The sequence below is a fragment of the Myotis brandtii genome, unplaced genomic scaffold, assembly GCF_000412655.1.
Source record: "Myotis brandtii unplaced genomic scaffold, ASM41265v1 scaffold902, whole genome shotgun sequence".
Lineage (NCBI taxonomy): Eukaryota > Metazoa > Chordata > Mammalia > Chiroptera > Vespertilionidae > Myotis > Myotis brandtii.
The window spans coordinates 3615637-3630947 of record NW_005371709.1 but is presented as its reverse complement, the minus strand read 5'-3'; the positions used below and the strand labels follow the sequence as shown (position 1 = coordinate 3630947).

The window sequence follows — 15311 nt, the reverse complement described above, 5'->3', positions numbered from 1 at the left end:
GGGCTCTGTGGAGTGATCTTGATTGAAGGGGTGAAGGCAAGGGGATGAAGTCAGCCTTTTGGTTCTGGGTCCTCAGGAGCCTCAGAGACTGTGGGGCTGTGCTGGTGGCATCTCGGCCATGGACTTTAGGGGGTGCATTCCACAGCTGGTGTCTGACACACAGTGTCAGCTGTGGCTCTGATTCCACTCTGGCTGTGCCCTGGACCAGGAGTCCTCCCATTTCTCCTCCTACAGAGTTGGTGGTGGGATGCAGGGACCAATGGGAAGACCGCAGTGGGATGCAGGAAGGGAAGAAGGAAGGCAGGTGGACCAGCTTTGTGGTGGGGACAGATTCAGGGAAGGAATATAAAACAGAACTGTAAAGGCAGGGGAGGTTGTGAGTGGACAGTCCCACTAGGTACACCCTGAAAAGATAAAGGAATGTGACTTAGTGTGGGAACTGAGGCCAAGGCCAGATCCAGCCTGGTTAGAAGAGGTGATTTGAGTCTAAATGCATCTTTGAAATTCCCTTTTTTGGTATGTTTATTCATCCCTACCCAGGGCCCTATTAACAGGGTGGTGAGTGTGCATAAGAGGGGGACATAGTTGTGGCTTAGCCATCACCTGGCTGTGTGACCTTGGCAGTCACTTTGCCTCTGTGGTTTCCAGTTATTCCTAACATGAAAAGCTTGGATTGGATGATCGTCTCTAGGCTATAAAATACCTTTGAGTCCAAGTTTCATTCCTTTATTCTTAGTTCCATGAGGCAGGCCTGATGTGGAATCAGCTCTCCCCATGTGAACTTTGTTGGCAGCACCAGTTAGAGTATAAATGAGGAGACGGAAAACCAAGTGAATGCTGGCTTCACTGAGGACATGGAAGCAAAAGCAGTGCTATATTTCACTTCCTTTGTGGACAAAGGGTTGTTATGCGTATCCCATTCTTCTGTGGCGGACATTTACCCAGAAATCCCTGTGCAGGTAACTTCCTCTGCCCCACCCCCATCACTTCTCTGACCTCTTCCCTGCATGACATCAGTGGTGGGAGCAGAGGGTGGGCCTCCTAGGGACAGCACAGCAGCCTCTGGATAGCAGAGCCCAAGTACACAAGGAGAGAGGCCTTATTCAGTTCTGACCTCTCAGGGCTTGTGCAGGGACCATGGGAGCTTCTGCAGTGACCTCAGCAGGCTCTGGGGTCACCATGACTGGTTCTCTCTACCCCCTCACCCCCACCCTGCCAGCTCCTGAGCCAGACAAAGACACTAGAGCAGCGGTTCTCAACCTGTGGGTCGAGACCCCTTTGGCGGTCAAATGACCCTTTCACAGGGGTCACCTAAGACCATCCTGCATATCAGATATTTACATTATGATTCATAACAGTAGCAACATTACAGTTATGAAATACCAACGAAAATAATTTTATGGTTGGGTCACAACATGAGGAGCTGTATTTAAAGGGCCAGAAGGTTGAGAACCACTGCACTAGAGGTTGTTCAACTATGAAAGCACAGGAAATGGAAAGCAGATTCTGGTGTTAATGTCAGAGGCTCTGGGGGTTCAAAATAGTAAGAAATTACCCAGAAAAGTGTAACCATCTCAGCTTGGGTCAAAGGGAGGAACAGCAGGATGGGAGCTGGGGTGGGTTTCCTGTAGTGGCTGCAGTAACCTTGGGCGTGTTACTTAACTTTCCTGAGGTGCATTTTCTTTATCTGGGAAATCAGGTTTGACCAAGTATAACAGGCTAATTTTTAATGATAATTTTTGTGGCCCATGAATGATGTCATAAATATCCAAATGGCCCTTGGCAGAAAAAAGTTTCCCCACCCCTGTAAGGAGAGGAGGGACTGGGGTGACTCTTCTGCTGACCGCTGTGGGCACTGGCCCTTTCCATCCTCTGCTTCCTGAAGGTCTCTATCACCAAGGTCAACACATTTTCCTGGGTAGAGGGTGGGGAAGCCATTTGCTTCCGGGACTGGAAAAAGGACATAATTCCAACATCTGGGGGAGAGAGGTGGGGCTGTTTCAGGAGTCTTTGGTGGACTCAAGGCCTCCAGAGAGTGCCTGACTGGGCTCTGGGGCTCTGGAGGTCTGGTGGGCTAAGGTCTCCAAGCACTGGCACGTTCAGGGACCTTGCAGACCCCCTACGTTCAGGAGGAGCTGTCAGGGTTGGTTTCCAAGGCCCTGGGCTTGCAACTGTTTAGGGTCCCCAAGGCTCAGAGGAAGCAGCTGGAAATGCTTCTAGAACATGAGTTGGGGGGGAAGGGGGGGGGGCAGAGGGAAATGGCAAGGGAGGTACTCACTGCAGGTGGTGTTGGTGGTTTTGCCAAAAGGACCTTTTTTGGGGACTGGGTGTCAGAGCAGAGGAGAGTAGGCAAGGCCTGGGTGAGGGGATCTCCGCAATAGGATGAATTTCTGAGATCCAGGAGCTTCCATGGATTTGACAGTTCAGAAGCTTTCAACACCATCCATGGAGCCGCAGTAAGGACAGAGTTGGTGGATTATAGCAGGGTTTCTCAAATTTAATATACGTACATTCAGATCCCCTGGAGCTCTAGTTAAAATACAAAATTCTGATGCCTGAGTTCTCGGGTGGGGCAGAGTCTACATTTCTAATCAGCTCCCAGGTAATGCTGATGCTGCATGCTAGGGATCGCACTTCAAGCAGCAAAGGCTTAGAAGACCCAGCTGAGACCCAGAGAGATTAAGTACAACCTGGAAGAGGCAACTTCCTAAAGCCAGGGGAGTTTAGGAGAAGCTTGCGTCACCCTGGGCCCGGGGCTCCAGAGACTTGTGTTTCTGTGTGTGTGGAGTATTAGCGTTGGCGGGAAGCTGACAGAGCTTCTTGTTCAGTCCTGTGTGATATAGAAAAGGAGAGGAGAGTGCTTGGTCCAGGGTTACACAGCCTGTGGCTAGGCATTGAAGGACCTTGTATGCAGGCTCAGTGGTTGGCAATTCCTCCTGCTGCTGATGTAAAGCCATGAGAATATAATGCAAAGGCATTTCAGAACAACTCTTGGTGGAGGTTGAGAGGACCACGTGGGATTAGGAATTAACAAGACTATTTAGAAGCTTCTGTACTGGGACACGCAGCCAGATGACAGGGCTCTGAGCTGTAGCTATGTGAACAGAGAGGGACAAACATATTTGAGAGACACTTAAAAGCTAAAATTAATAGGATTTAGAGATTATTATTATTATTATATATTTTTTTGGTAGAGGGGGAAGGAAGAGAAGAAATCAATGATGATCTCTAGTGTGTGGGGGTTAGGCAAAAGGATGAATAAATGATGAATGTTACCTGGCTTTTGCCCAAGTAAAAAATACAAGAGAAGGAGGGGTCTGTGTGGCCATCAGGACAGACAATGAAGCCACAAGGAAATGGGTCACATCTATATCCCGCCAGGGCTGCCTGCCTCTGACTGGCCCAGACAGGTTTGGGAGGTCATCCCAGGAGATGTCCCAGCAGAAAGTGGGCCTTGTTTGTGGTACACAGTGGTGGGTAGGTCTAAGCATTGGATTGGATGTTAGACTGTTTGACCTCTGGGGCTCCTATTAAACCTGACACTCCATGATTTCATATTTTCCCATCAAAGCTTTGGGTAGTTAACAGGTATAGCCTGCTTGGTTTTCTTTTCATTTTTAGAACTTGGAGAGAAGAATAAGGGTTTTTTGTTGTTGTTGTTGTTTTACTGAGGGCTATATAGATCTGTCCACATCTAAGAAATCTTTACATTTAAGCCATTAGAAACATATTTTAGACCTATCCTCCTAAGGCATCTGTTCTAGAAAAGGGAAGTATGCTGGATAATTTACTTTGCTCACAACTGCCATAAAAACTACCAACCTCAAGAGTAACTATTCTCCCCTGATGAAGTTGATCCTACTTGGAATGGGAAAGGATTGAGTAACCATGTGCCACCAATAATTTATCCTCACCCCCTTCAAATATCCCCTTTTAAGTTCTTTATCCAGGAAGCCTTCCTTTCCCCACTTCCCCCACATCCTCCACATCAGATTAGATTAAATACTGCTGTAGAACTTTGTGCTTCCTGATCACACTGAAATGTAATTGCTTTTAACACCATCTGTCTTCCCTTCTAGACGATAAATTCTGTGAATGTGGCGCTATCTTGTTTAGTACTGTGTTTCTACCTGAGACCTTGCATGTGCCTGGCACATGGAGGATGCTTAATAAAAGTTTGATAAATAGATGACTGGATGGATGGATGGTTGTCAGATGGATGGATAGGATTCGGTCATTCTTAAAATTAACATGGACACCTTTTGCCCTATCTGGTTTGGCTCCGTGGTTAGAGCCTTGGCTTGTGGACTGAAGGGTCTCGGGTTCAATTGTGGTCAAGGGCACATGGCCAGGTTGTGGGCCAGTAGGGGGTGTGCAGGAGGCAGTCAATCAAAGATTCTCTCTCATCACTGATGTTTCAATCTTTCCTCCTCCTTTCCTCTCTGAAATCAATAAAAAAATACTTTTGAAAAATGGGCACCTTTTGTTTCCATGTGAGTAGAACATAGTTCTCTTTTCAAGACGTAAATATACACCTTAAATTAGTCAAGAATCCAAGTATTTTAGAAATACTCTTACCAGAAGCATAATCCCTTCGAGGAACACTTGGAGGTGCTTTGACTTTCAGCCTGTGGGAAACAACCATTAGACAAAAGGTCAGTGAGTAGGACATCTGTTGTCTAGGCCCATAATATAAGCAGATATAGAGATAAGAGATAACGAATAGAATAATGGCTTTTTTTGGACCCATTGCATCGAAAGACCAAATATATTGAAAATGTAGCCAAGCCATTAATCAGAGTTTTCCCAGCTCTCCCCTTGTCCCCAGTGCACAATGTGGCTGTGACTTGGCAAAGGTGAAGCCAAGCAGAGAAAGGGCTTTGAGAGGTCAGAGTATAAGCACTGAGTCCAGAGGTTCAAGGAAGATAAGTGATGAATGTTGATTGGTTGATAGGAAGGTAAGGGAAGATGTACTCTATTTTAATAAATAATTAATGAACACTTTAATAGGAAAAATTAGTTCTCATGAGCACTTTAATTGTAGGTTGGACTGAAATTGTTTTTGTGCTATTGAAAAACTGACAAATAAGTGAGCAGTGAGTATCTCTAGGTTGGGGATTGTGATATTTCGCTTAGTTAGAAGTTGAACTGCTTCAAGCTCTTTCAAAACTTCTGTGGTATCTTTATACACATATAAAACGTTCTGAATATTCACAATCCTTCCCCACTCTTTAAAAGAAGGAAGTTAAAATTACATTTTAAAAATGCATCCCAATTTTTAGGCTTTTTATGAGTATTGGCAACACCTTCCCTTCCATTACAGGTATTTGAAATGGTTACGGTTTATGGTAAATTGTTACTTTTAATAACAGTTACCAAATTTATTTGAGAATGATTTACTTAATTAATATTTTTAAATATATATGTAAAACCTATATCCAGTAGACTTTGTTTACTAAAATATCACATCCTTTAGAAGCAGCATACAGTATAAAGGTAATCATCACATACAAAGCATATTTCATTGCTTGGAGAAAAAAACAGAAGTTCAGAAATTCATGTTTGATTACAAAAAAACAAGACTTATAAACCAGAATTGTAATGATGCAAAAATAACAATATTTATATTTGTGTAGAAATCCTGCTTTTCATTTTCCCAAAGACCCTTACATCTATTATTTCTTTCAATTCTCATAACAAACCTACTAGCAGGGTGTGCTGGGGAAGATACGATCATTAGACCTGTGATGAGGTAGAGAGGGAGAGAGAGAGAGAGAGAGAGAGAGAGAGAGAGAGAGATTACCAAAGGTGTTGTAGGGAAGAAAAACAAAGCAAAACTGGATCTGGGCCAGGTATATTCATGGACCAGTAAAATCTCAAAAAGCACAAACCAACTATTACACACTTTTGTAATCATTTCCTAAAAGAAAAGGAAGGTTATTTTAATCCCCCCACAAATGTATGAGGGTCATCATTTCAGAATAAAGGACAGATTCAAGAAAGGACTGGGTCACTGAACACAGGCCAGGAATAAAAGGTGTGGCTTGGGCCCCACTTAGCAGCCAGCAGCTACACACCAGCCCCCAGCACTTCAAGGTCCTTATTTTCTCATTCGGCCGTGACCAGTGACGACTCTGTCACAGTTTTGGGTTAGGAAACCAGTGTGTTCAACCATGCTTCCTCCTTTCAAGGTGGCACCTGTTGCCTGGCAACGAGTGAGAGCTAAGAACTACCAGTCACTTCAAACCAAAGGGCCACTGACTTCACCAGGGGTAATGACTATGGCAGCCATATTTTCCAAGCTGAGAACAAACACAGCTTGTCAAGTGAAAGTGCATTTTTTGGAAAACAAAAAATGCAATGGGTATACTGCAATGGAAACTGCCTGGAAAAATTTGAGCCCTGTGGCTGCTGTAAGTATGATTGACCATGGAATGGCCATTTTATAAAGAGGCTTCATACTATTGAGAAAACTGCTGCATTGTAAAACTGGCAGCTGCGAGATAATCTGGAATTGCTAGTGATTAAAACAGTGATAGTGGGGCTCTCTCATTTCAATGAAATTCTAAAACAAATGCAAACAATCACACTCCTCTCCTCTCCCAGTCACAGGACAGACGTGAAGATGAATTCTCCTCCTCCATGATGACTACTGCCCCACAAGCAGACCATTTTAACTATTTTAGGATGATCACTTATACACATTGAGACCCATTTACATTTTATAGTGTGAAAACACCACAAAAGTGATTTCTTACTTTTAAGTTTTGCAAAGACCACAAAGAATGAAGATACTCTGTTCTGAAGGCAATGTACTTTCATACACCATTGGTGGTACAAAATTTTGGGAAAGCAAATTGCTAACATCCATAAAGACTTCAAGGGCACATATCCTTCAACCCAGAAATTTCATTTCAGGAATTTAGCTTTCTGGTATACTCAGAGTCTGCAAAGGATATTTATTAAAATATTATTCGTGGCAGTTAAACTGAAAGAAGTGCCCACAAAATTTTGATCTTATCTAAATTGATATTATCAAATTGCCCTCCAAAAATGTTCTAGTTTAAATTCCCAACCTTCCCCCCCATCTTTAAAAAATATCCAACAATATATGCTTGGTGAAATGAACAATAATATATTTCTAGTAGACTATTAATCAGCTTTTTAAAAGGGAATATGGTTTATTTTCACATACCAACAAAGAAAGATGTGCATGATATACCATTAACTAAAATCATCAAACAAAGCAAGTTGGTAGAATGGATTATAAATATGATACCATTCATGATGAAAATGTTCGTGTGTATAGGCATGCATTGTATCCATGTCATTATATCTATATGTCTGTATAAGCTTATACATATAGATTTATGTACCAAACTCACACATGACAATGTCCATTTCTGGGGAGTAGGTTAAAGTGGGGATATGAAGAAGTAGAAGCTTTTGACTATACAACTCTGAACTCTGATATTCCCCCCCGCCCCCCGTGGTGAATCTGTATTACTTTCTTTAAAAAACCAAAACTTAAAAACTTAACAAATAACAGTTCCCCTTTCTGCTTGGTTTAGATTTTGAGTGTCAAATGCGAGTATGTACAATATCATGTACAATTTCTCTTAACAAAAGCTTAAGAGTTTGGGGTGTACAGGAAGATGTAGAATTCTAGCTTTCCCTCTACAAGTGCCAATTGAAAACACCATTTAAGGCAATAACTGAAAAAGCAGAAATCAAAATATGGAAGAGAAGTATGGCATCCTAAAGGAGCTTGGACCGTGTTCTTGTAACTTCTCTTTAGGATTTTCCCAACCGTGTCCTCATGACCCTTAGCTAAATGGTTTTGGAAGCTGATTTTCCTACTTCAGTAAACGTCATTTTGACATTTGCTCAGCACCTCAGATGGCATCGCTCACCCTTTGAGCAATGAGAGGGGAAGTGAAGTGCCCCGAGAACCACCCCGTTCACTCAGCAGGGTTCCTGAATGTGGCTCTGAGCGCAGTGGACTCCACCACGAGTAAGAAAGGGTTACATGCTAAAGAGGTTGCAAATCCTCACTCGGTACCAGAGAACTTTGTTTTTTCCCTTTCTCAGGCTGGCATAACATGTTGTTCAGATAAGTGCTCATCTAGTGCTCTGGAGTCTAACTTACTTTTTTATTTTGTTCATTATTCCACCTTCATTGTTCTTAATATCATGGACCATCTTTTGAAGCTGCCTGTAAGAGACAAAAATTAAACATAAAATATTAATAACTATGTTGATTTTTTTTAAAAAACCTATCCTATTGAAAAGAGAGACAGAACCCTACAATAAAATCCCAAATAGCATGAATTATATTGTATTTCTTTAAGTTTAATTAATCGTATTTAATTGAGTTGACCATCTGCTACTAGAGTAGAGGGAAAGGGTGACTGATTCTATGGTTCTATAAGGAATGTGGTCATTGGGCCGTGGCCCCATCAGGCATCTGTGAAGGGGAATTCTGATTCCCAGAGCTGTCTGTTCTGAGGAGACATGTGAGATCCAAGCCCTCTGATCCCATCATAAGCCTCATTGTTCATCACTTACTGTCCTCTCAGCCCCTATATTGCAAGAATGGGGCTATCTTGAAGCTCACAGGATAGGCTGAAATCAGGTCCAAAATTTTTTTCATTAACTTTACTAGGTAGAATTTGGAAAAATTCTACCTAGTAATTTTAATTGTCATTTAAAAGTTACACACATAGAAAATCCATAAAGAAAATGATTAGTGAATCTGGTTGCACAGGTATTTGAAACTTCTGTAGAACAAAAAGTAACATGCACAAAAATCAAAAGATAAATGACATGCCGAAGAAATATCTGTAACACATAACAATAATGGTAATAATTACAATAATGACTACAATTTTTAATTTACAAAGAAATCTTACAACGAAGTAAAAAATGATTAACGATTCAATAAAAAATGAGCAAAGGATGTGAACATATCGCTAACAGAAAAACATAAGTGGGCAACAGACCAATGAAAAGATATATATGTATTTTTAAATATGTTTTTATTGATTTCAGAGAGAGTAAGGGAAAGGGAGAGAAAGATAGAAACATCAATTTGCTGCCTCCTGCGCCCTCTTCACCCCCCCAACCCCCACTGGGGATAAAGCCTGCAATGTGACCCCAGCAAGTGCCCTGACCAGGAATTGAACTGGTGACCTCCTGGTGCATGAGACGATGCTCAACCAACAGAACCACACTGGCTGGGCCCAATGAAAAGATATCATTTATATTTAAAGAGATCTAAATTAAACAACAGTGATATATGCTCTGCTTATCAGACTGGTCAAACTTAACTCGTGTGATAATACCCATGGTTAATGAGGGTATGAAAATACAGATATTCTTGGGAATGTAAATTGTTACAGTCATCATCTGTCAAAATTTAAAATGTCCATGCCTTTTGACCCAGAAATTCCACTGTTAGGAGTTGTCTTCTGAACATGGTCATAAAATTATACTATTATATAGATATCCACATTGTACACATATAAGCATTATCTATAAGAACCCTCATCCTTTCTGCCTTCCCCCTAAAAAACCTGGAAACAACCTAAACACCCATCAATCACTAAAAGGGAACTACTTAAATAAACTTTGATAAAGCTATATGACAGAATACCACGAACCCCTTTTTAAAAACAAACATCTGTATTGCTGGTGTATAAAAATCCCCAAGAATTATTAAGTTAAACAAAAATGGAAAAGGAGGAAGAGGAAAAAAGAAGGAAGGACAGTTCAGAATAGTGTGTAGTATGTGCCATCTTTGTGGGGGGTTAAGGCCATATACACGCATATGTGCTGGTATGTACATAATGTTTTAGAAAGATACACAAAAGGTCATTAAAACGTTGTTTTCTGAGCCAATTGAGTGCTTTTACACAAATTAGAAAAGGGAACCCCTTGTCTCTGGGTGGACACTGCCCAGTGGCAGGGCACACAGCTTGGCAAACAGACAAGAGGATTTCAGGCCCTACCAGTCCTTCTATTGGACAGTGAGGACTGGTGGCTTGGAGTGGGGAAGGGGGCTCCTACTTTATAAAAAGGAGACTTTTACTCTACAATGAAAACTTTTCTATAGTATTTGACTCTTGATAGCATGACCTTAGTGTATGCCTTTTATATCTGTTTCACATACATATATACAGAAGCATGTTGACCACGTTTTATTTTCTTCCTAATAACATGGCTCTGCCCTGAGAGAGTAGGATATCTGAATTCACCTTTCAGGCAAGCCTTTCTTTTGTTCTGCAAAAACTGTTTGACTGGGTTTTAGTTAACAAAATGGAAAGATTATACACAATCATTGTACCCAGAGAAAATCAAGATTTCCCATAAACCTGCATGCAGATGTCTCTGATTCTGGAAGCTGGGCCTTCTGTTGGGTAATACAAATAGTGGTGCACAATTAAGCTTAGCACGGGTCTGTAAAACCCTGTGAGTTAAGGGGTACCTGGGAGGAATGTTCTCTGGTTCGGTAAGGATTTAGATCCCATATGCTACAAAGCTTTTTGGTGTGGATGGAGCCATTCAGAGCAGTGGTTCTTAACCTTCCTAATGCCGCGACCCTTTAATACAATTCCTCATGTTGTGGTGACCCCCAACCATAAAAATTATTTTCATTGCTACTTCATAACTGTAATTTTGCTACTGTAATGAATCGTAATGTAAATATCTGATATGCAGGATGTATTTTCATTGTTACAAATTGAACATAATTAAAGCACAGTGATTAATCACAAAACAATATGTAATTATATATGTGTTTTCTGATGGTCTTAGGCGACCCCTGTGAAAGTGTCCTTCGACCCCCAAAGGGGTCGCAACCCACAGGTTGAGAACCGCTGGGTTAGACAATCATATACTTTACAAAGCATTTCCCCCCAAATTCCAGTACCCACATGGAACTATTGGGAGGTAGTACATAGTTATTACAGAGTAACTTCCCACCTGCCCGCTATTAGTATTAATTACAATAAGAAAATCTCTGTTTAATCTGGATTTAGGATTAAAGAAAGTCTCATATTAAAGCAACTCTTTGCAAACAAAAAGAGCAGGGAACTTCCTCCTCCTCCTTTATCCCTGAATCTTAACCTCGGGTCTTTTGCAGCTTTAAGTTTTATTTTATGTACCCTAAATTAGTAGCACTAGTTATTGGTCATTTAATCTCCAGTCTAATAGCAATTTGTGAAATATTATTTGGTTCATGTGACATCTTTTGTATCTTATATCTTAAACTGTTTTTTGGGGTCCTAAACTGAAACTAGTTTTAATGTTTTAGTTTGTGAAAGTAATACAAGCTAATTTTTAAAAATTCATATGATCCAGATAGGTAACAAGTGAAAACTACTCATAATTCTTTGCTGGGAACAGGGAAGATCAGAGAGCTGGGAGGATCCGAAGAAGGGGATAACTGATTTAAGGTTTTAAGATGAAGAGACCTGGGGGCTGGATCCTCATGCAAAATAGAAATTCACCAGGCAAAAAAAGTGAGGAACAGCAGCCTGGTAGTGGAACAGCAAGTACAAAGGCTCACAGGTGAAATTGTCTGGGGTGTTGGGGTCTAGTGAGAAGTTGAGAGTGGCAAGAATTGGGGTATTGGAGGGAGGGGTGTAGTAAAAATTTAAGCTTGGGGTGCAAGGAGTTAAGGTCTGTGTTAGGCCCAGGAGATGGGGTTTATAAGCGGTGGGAAGCCCTTTCAGAGACCTTTGCTCAGGGGTGTGTCCTGACTGGGGAGAAGAATGGATTAGGGGGAGGCCTGGGCATGGGGACGCTGCTGGCTGGGAGATCAGTATGAAGGCAACTCTCCTGGGCCCCAGCCCAAGCCATGGCCATGGGATAGCAAAAGCACTGGGGTAATGTTAGGAGTGTCCTTTCAGGCCTCATCTGGGCAGAAGAAACACTTGATGGCCACAAGGCCAGCAGCTCTCAAAGAGAAATTTGCCTGGACACAGTGCGGTGCCCCGCCATATTGGGGCCTAAGGCAAAATAAATCAGCAGTACTAGTCCCATCTTCAGTTTTGTTTAAATCCTCACCCAAGGATAGGTTTTTATTGATTTTTAGTGAAAGATAAGGAGAGAGAGAGAGAGAAACATCAATTTATACATTCATTGGTTGATTCCTGTATGTGCCCTGTCCAGGGATTGAACCTGCAACCTTGGTGTACTGGTATGACACTCTAACCAAATGAGCTACCCAGCCAGGGCTAGTCCTGTCTTCATTTAAAATGTCAATATTTTCTTCATCAGGGATTTTTTTGTATTAATTTTGATTTTTAAGATATTATACTAAATACAGTAAAATATTATACTAAATAATTTTTAAAATATTATACTTAATACTGAATTCGTGATAATTCAATTGATGTTTCTTCCTTTTCAGGTTTAACTCACTGGAATTAAAAATTATACAAAGTTTATATACATTTTTTGGGACACCCTATATTGTTTATCTTGATTTACTGATTTTGGGGGGCTCCCCTTAAAGTTTAAGGTTATTATTTGTTTTACACAAGACATGTGTTTGTTATTTATTCCAATACTCTGTGAATGCACACTGAGCGAGGCATATGCAGGGCGCAGAGCTAAGCTCAACACAGATCTTGCCCTCTTGGACTGTAATGCAGGAGAGAGGTCCTGGACTAAAATCTTGTGACTTGTGTGAAACCTGGGGACAGGTATCGGCAGAGAAGGGTGATTCACACAAAATATCTCCCTTTGGGTAATTTCTGTCTCAAAGCTGAAGTCTCTGGCCCCCATCCGTCATTTTGAAACAGAATGGCACTTTTTAGTGACTAAGCTGGTATCTGCATGCAGCAGAACTTGTCCCCAGTTCCCCCTCTGTCCTTTTCATAGCCTCCGGCCCAACTTCCCCCAGCCTTGCCTTGCTGTGACTTTATTGATGTTATATTTAGCTTTTCAAAGTAGGCAGCCAAGCTTGCTTCCATCTGGACAGTGAGTCCACGGTGGAGCCGGCACAGAAGTTTTGACAGTCCCTTCCATGGGTGATAATCCGAGGCAGCCTCCCAAGGCTGAGTTGCTACCCCCAATGCCATTCACAGATGGAGGTGCTGAGGCCCAGAGAGGTCATCCTGCTTGTCTCAGATCACACAGCTTTGAGAGCCTGCTCCTAATTTTGCCTGTCATTAAGGTAGTCACAGAAATTTGGCAGTGTGGCAGCCTTAAGGAATGTCCTGGGTCAACCTCCTTTCTTGTAAGGGAGGAAACTGTACTGTAGGGAAATGTTGCCATTGCCCAAGATGAATTAGCTGAGGAATCCCCCAGCTCTTTCCCTCATACCCTGTTTTTTTCCCTTTCCAGACATGGCTGGAGTCTCCCGCTGGAGGATCAGCTTTTCCGTGGCAGGGATTTCTTCCACAGCCCAGAGCCACAGTCACAGGCAGAGCCCAAGAAGCCACACCAGTCAGACTCCGTTAATCAACGGCAGCAATGGTGAAAGCCAGCACTTACTGAGCATGGATTATGTGCCAGGTACTTTGCAGGCATTATCTCATTTAGCCCTTACAATTCTAGGTAGGTCCTATAATCATCCCCATTTAAGAAAATTGGGATAAAAAATAACCACATAAAATGACCACCTTAGCTATTTTTATGTGTACAGTTCAGTAGTGTATTCACATACACATTGTATATGCACATTGCTGTGATTATCCCAGTTTTATAGATGAGAAGTTTTCTCCAGGAAGTTAAGTAATTTCCCCTAGGTCCTTCACCCAGCAAACTACAGAGATGGGACTCAAAGTCAGGCTATCTGACACGAGAACTGTGGGGAGCCGATATAAGGTTAAGCCTTGGACTGACCTGTTGGCAAAGTCACAAACAAGTCTTCTCCGAGTCTTAAACAACCCAATCCGAGAGGTGGCCACTGATTTACACGCGCTGTCATTTAAAAAATAAAAATGGGGGAATTTGCCGGAAGCCGGTCCACCCTTGCTGCTTGACACAGTCGCTGCAGGGAAGAAACATCTGCACAGCTTATGTTTCAAGGGACCTGGCGTATATGGCATATGTTTGCTCCCCCTCTTAGCGCTATGTGTTTTAAACAGACCCACCTCCCCGAGAAAGGTTGTTTCCCCAGGTGGGGATTTTTTTCCCGGGAGTTAGGGATTAACAGGACTAAGGAAGGGAATAAATCTGTAAAACCCCTTAACTAAGTGCCAGGCGGGTAGTTAATCACTTTAACTACCAACAATCACGCTTAAACTACATAATCTTTACTTAGGATAATCTCCTTCAGTTACTTCCTTGTAACTTAATAGAACAATAGAGTAATCTTGGAATGGAGATAAGAAACGCCCTAACCTTTGGGATAGAATGGATAGGATTAAAATCAACTGGTATAAATACAGATGTAACAGGACAATAAAGACAGACCTGGCTGTGATGATCAACTGAACGCTGCCTTGGTGTCATTCCTTCTTTGACTCGGAGGTGGTGGTAGCTGCGGCCTAGGTTGTCTTCCAGTCTCCTCAGCTCGCCCTCTAGCCAGCATCTCTCCCCTTCCCTCCCCCTTCCTTTTTCCCTCCTTCCCTTCCCTTCCTTCTTTTCCTTCCCAGTCTGTGATCAGCGGTGGCGGCTCCAGCAAAGGCTGGGCCCGATCTGTGAAGAGGCCTTAGCCAACCGATAACGGCCACTGCGACACCTCGGAGCTCGCAGGGCGGCGGGAAGGCCCGGGCCTTGGAGATGGAGAATTCCCAGTTGTGTAAGCTGTTCATCGGCGGCCTCAACGTGCAGACGAGTGAGTCGGGCCTGCGGGGCCACTTTGAGGCCTTTGGGACCCTGACGGACTGCGTGGTGGTGGTGAACCCCCAGACCAAGCGCTCCCGTGGCTTCGGCTTCGTGACCTACTCCAACGTGGAGGAGGCCGATGCCGCCATGGCCGCCTCTCCCCATGCCGTAGACGGCAACACGGTGGAGCTGAAGCGGGCGGTGTCCCGGGAGGATTCGGCGCGGCCCGGTGCCCACGCCAAGGTGAAGAAGCTCTTTGTCGGTGGCCTGAAAGGAGACGTGGCCGAGGGCGACCTGACCGAGCACTTCTCGCAGTTCGGCACCGTGGAGAAAGCCGAGATCATTGCCGACAAGCGGTCCGGCAAGCAGCGCGGCTTCGGCTTCGTGTATTTCCAGAATCACGACGCGGCGGACAAGGCCGCAGTGGTCAAGTTCCATCCGATCCAGGGCCATCGCGTGGAGGTGAAAAAGGCCGTCCCCAAGGAGGATATCCACTCCGGTGGAGGCGGAGGCGGCTCCCGGTCGGGCCG

The 15311-nt window shown here is 43.1% G+C and overlaps 2 protein-coding genes and 1 long non-coding RNA gene across 7 annotated transcripts in view; 2 read left to right on the top strand and 1 right to left on the bottom strand.

Moving 5' to 3' along the window:
- The window catches only part of LOC102253677, a 46170-nt gene extending 32348 nt beyond the window's left edge, over window positions 1-13822 (top strand). Inside the window, exon 4 of the long non-coding RNA XR_001360466.1 lies at window positions 13354-13822. This is a non-coding gene — a long non-coding RNA (uncharacterized LOC102253677). The remainder of the gene's footprint in view (window positions 1-13353) is intronic.
- Window positions 1-15311, bottom strand: part of BLNK (B-cell linker) — a 72801-nt gene that overhangs the window by 41085 nt on the left and 16405 nt on the right. For 3 of the 5 annotated variants that reach the window (XM_005885428.2, XM_005885426.2, XM_005885427.2), the window contains exons 2-3: window positions 8150-8215; window positions 4579-4628 (exon numbers count right to left, since the gene is read on the bottom strand). In XM_005885428.2, coding sequence (XP_005885490.1) covers window positions 4579-4628; window positions 8150-8215 — 116 coding nt within the window. Of the gene's footprint in view, window positions 1-4578; window positions 4629-5702; window positions 5743-8149; window positions 8218-15311 lie in introns of those variants that run through there. The other 2 variants (XM_014532690.1, XM_014532691.1) reach the window with 2 other exon arrangements.
- The window catches only part of LOC106724607 (heterogeneous nuclear ribonucleoprotein A0-like), a 2224-nt gene continuing 1601 nt past the window's right edge, over window positions 14689-15311 (top strand). Inside the window, exon 1 of the mRNA XM_014532621.1 lies at window positions 14689-15307. Coding sequence (XP_014388107.1) covers window positions 14737-15307 — 571 coding nt within the window. The 5' untranslated portion in view covers window positions 14689-14736. The remainder of the gene's footprint in view (window positions 15308-15311) is intronic.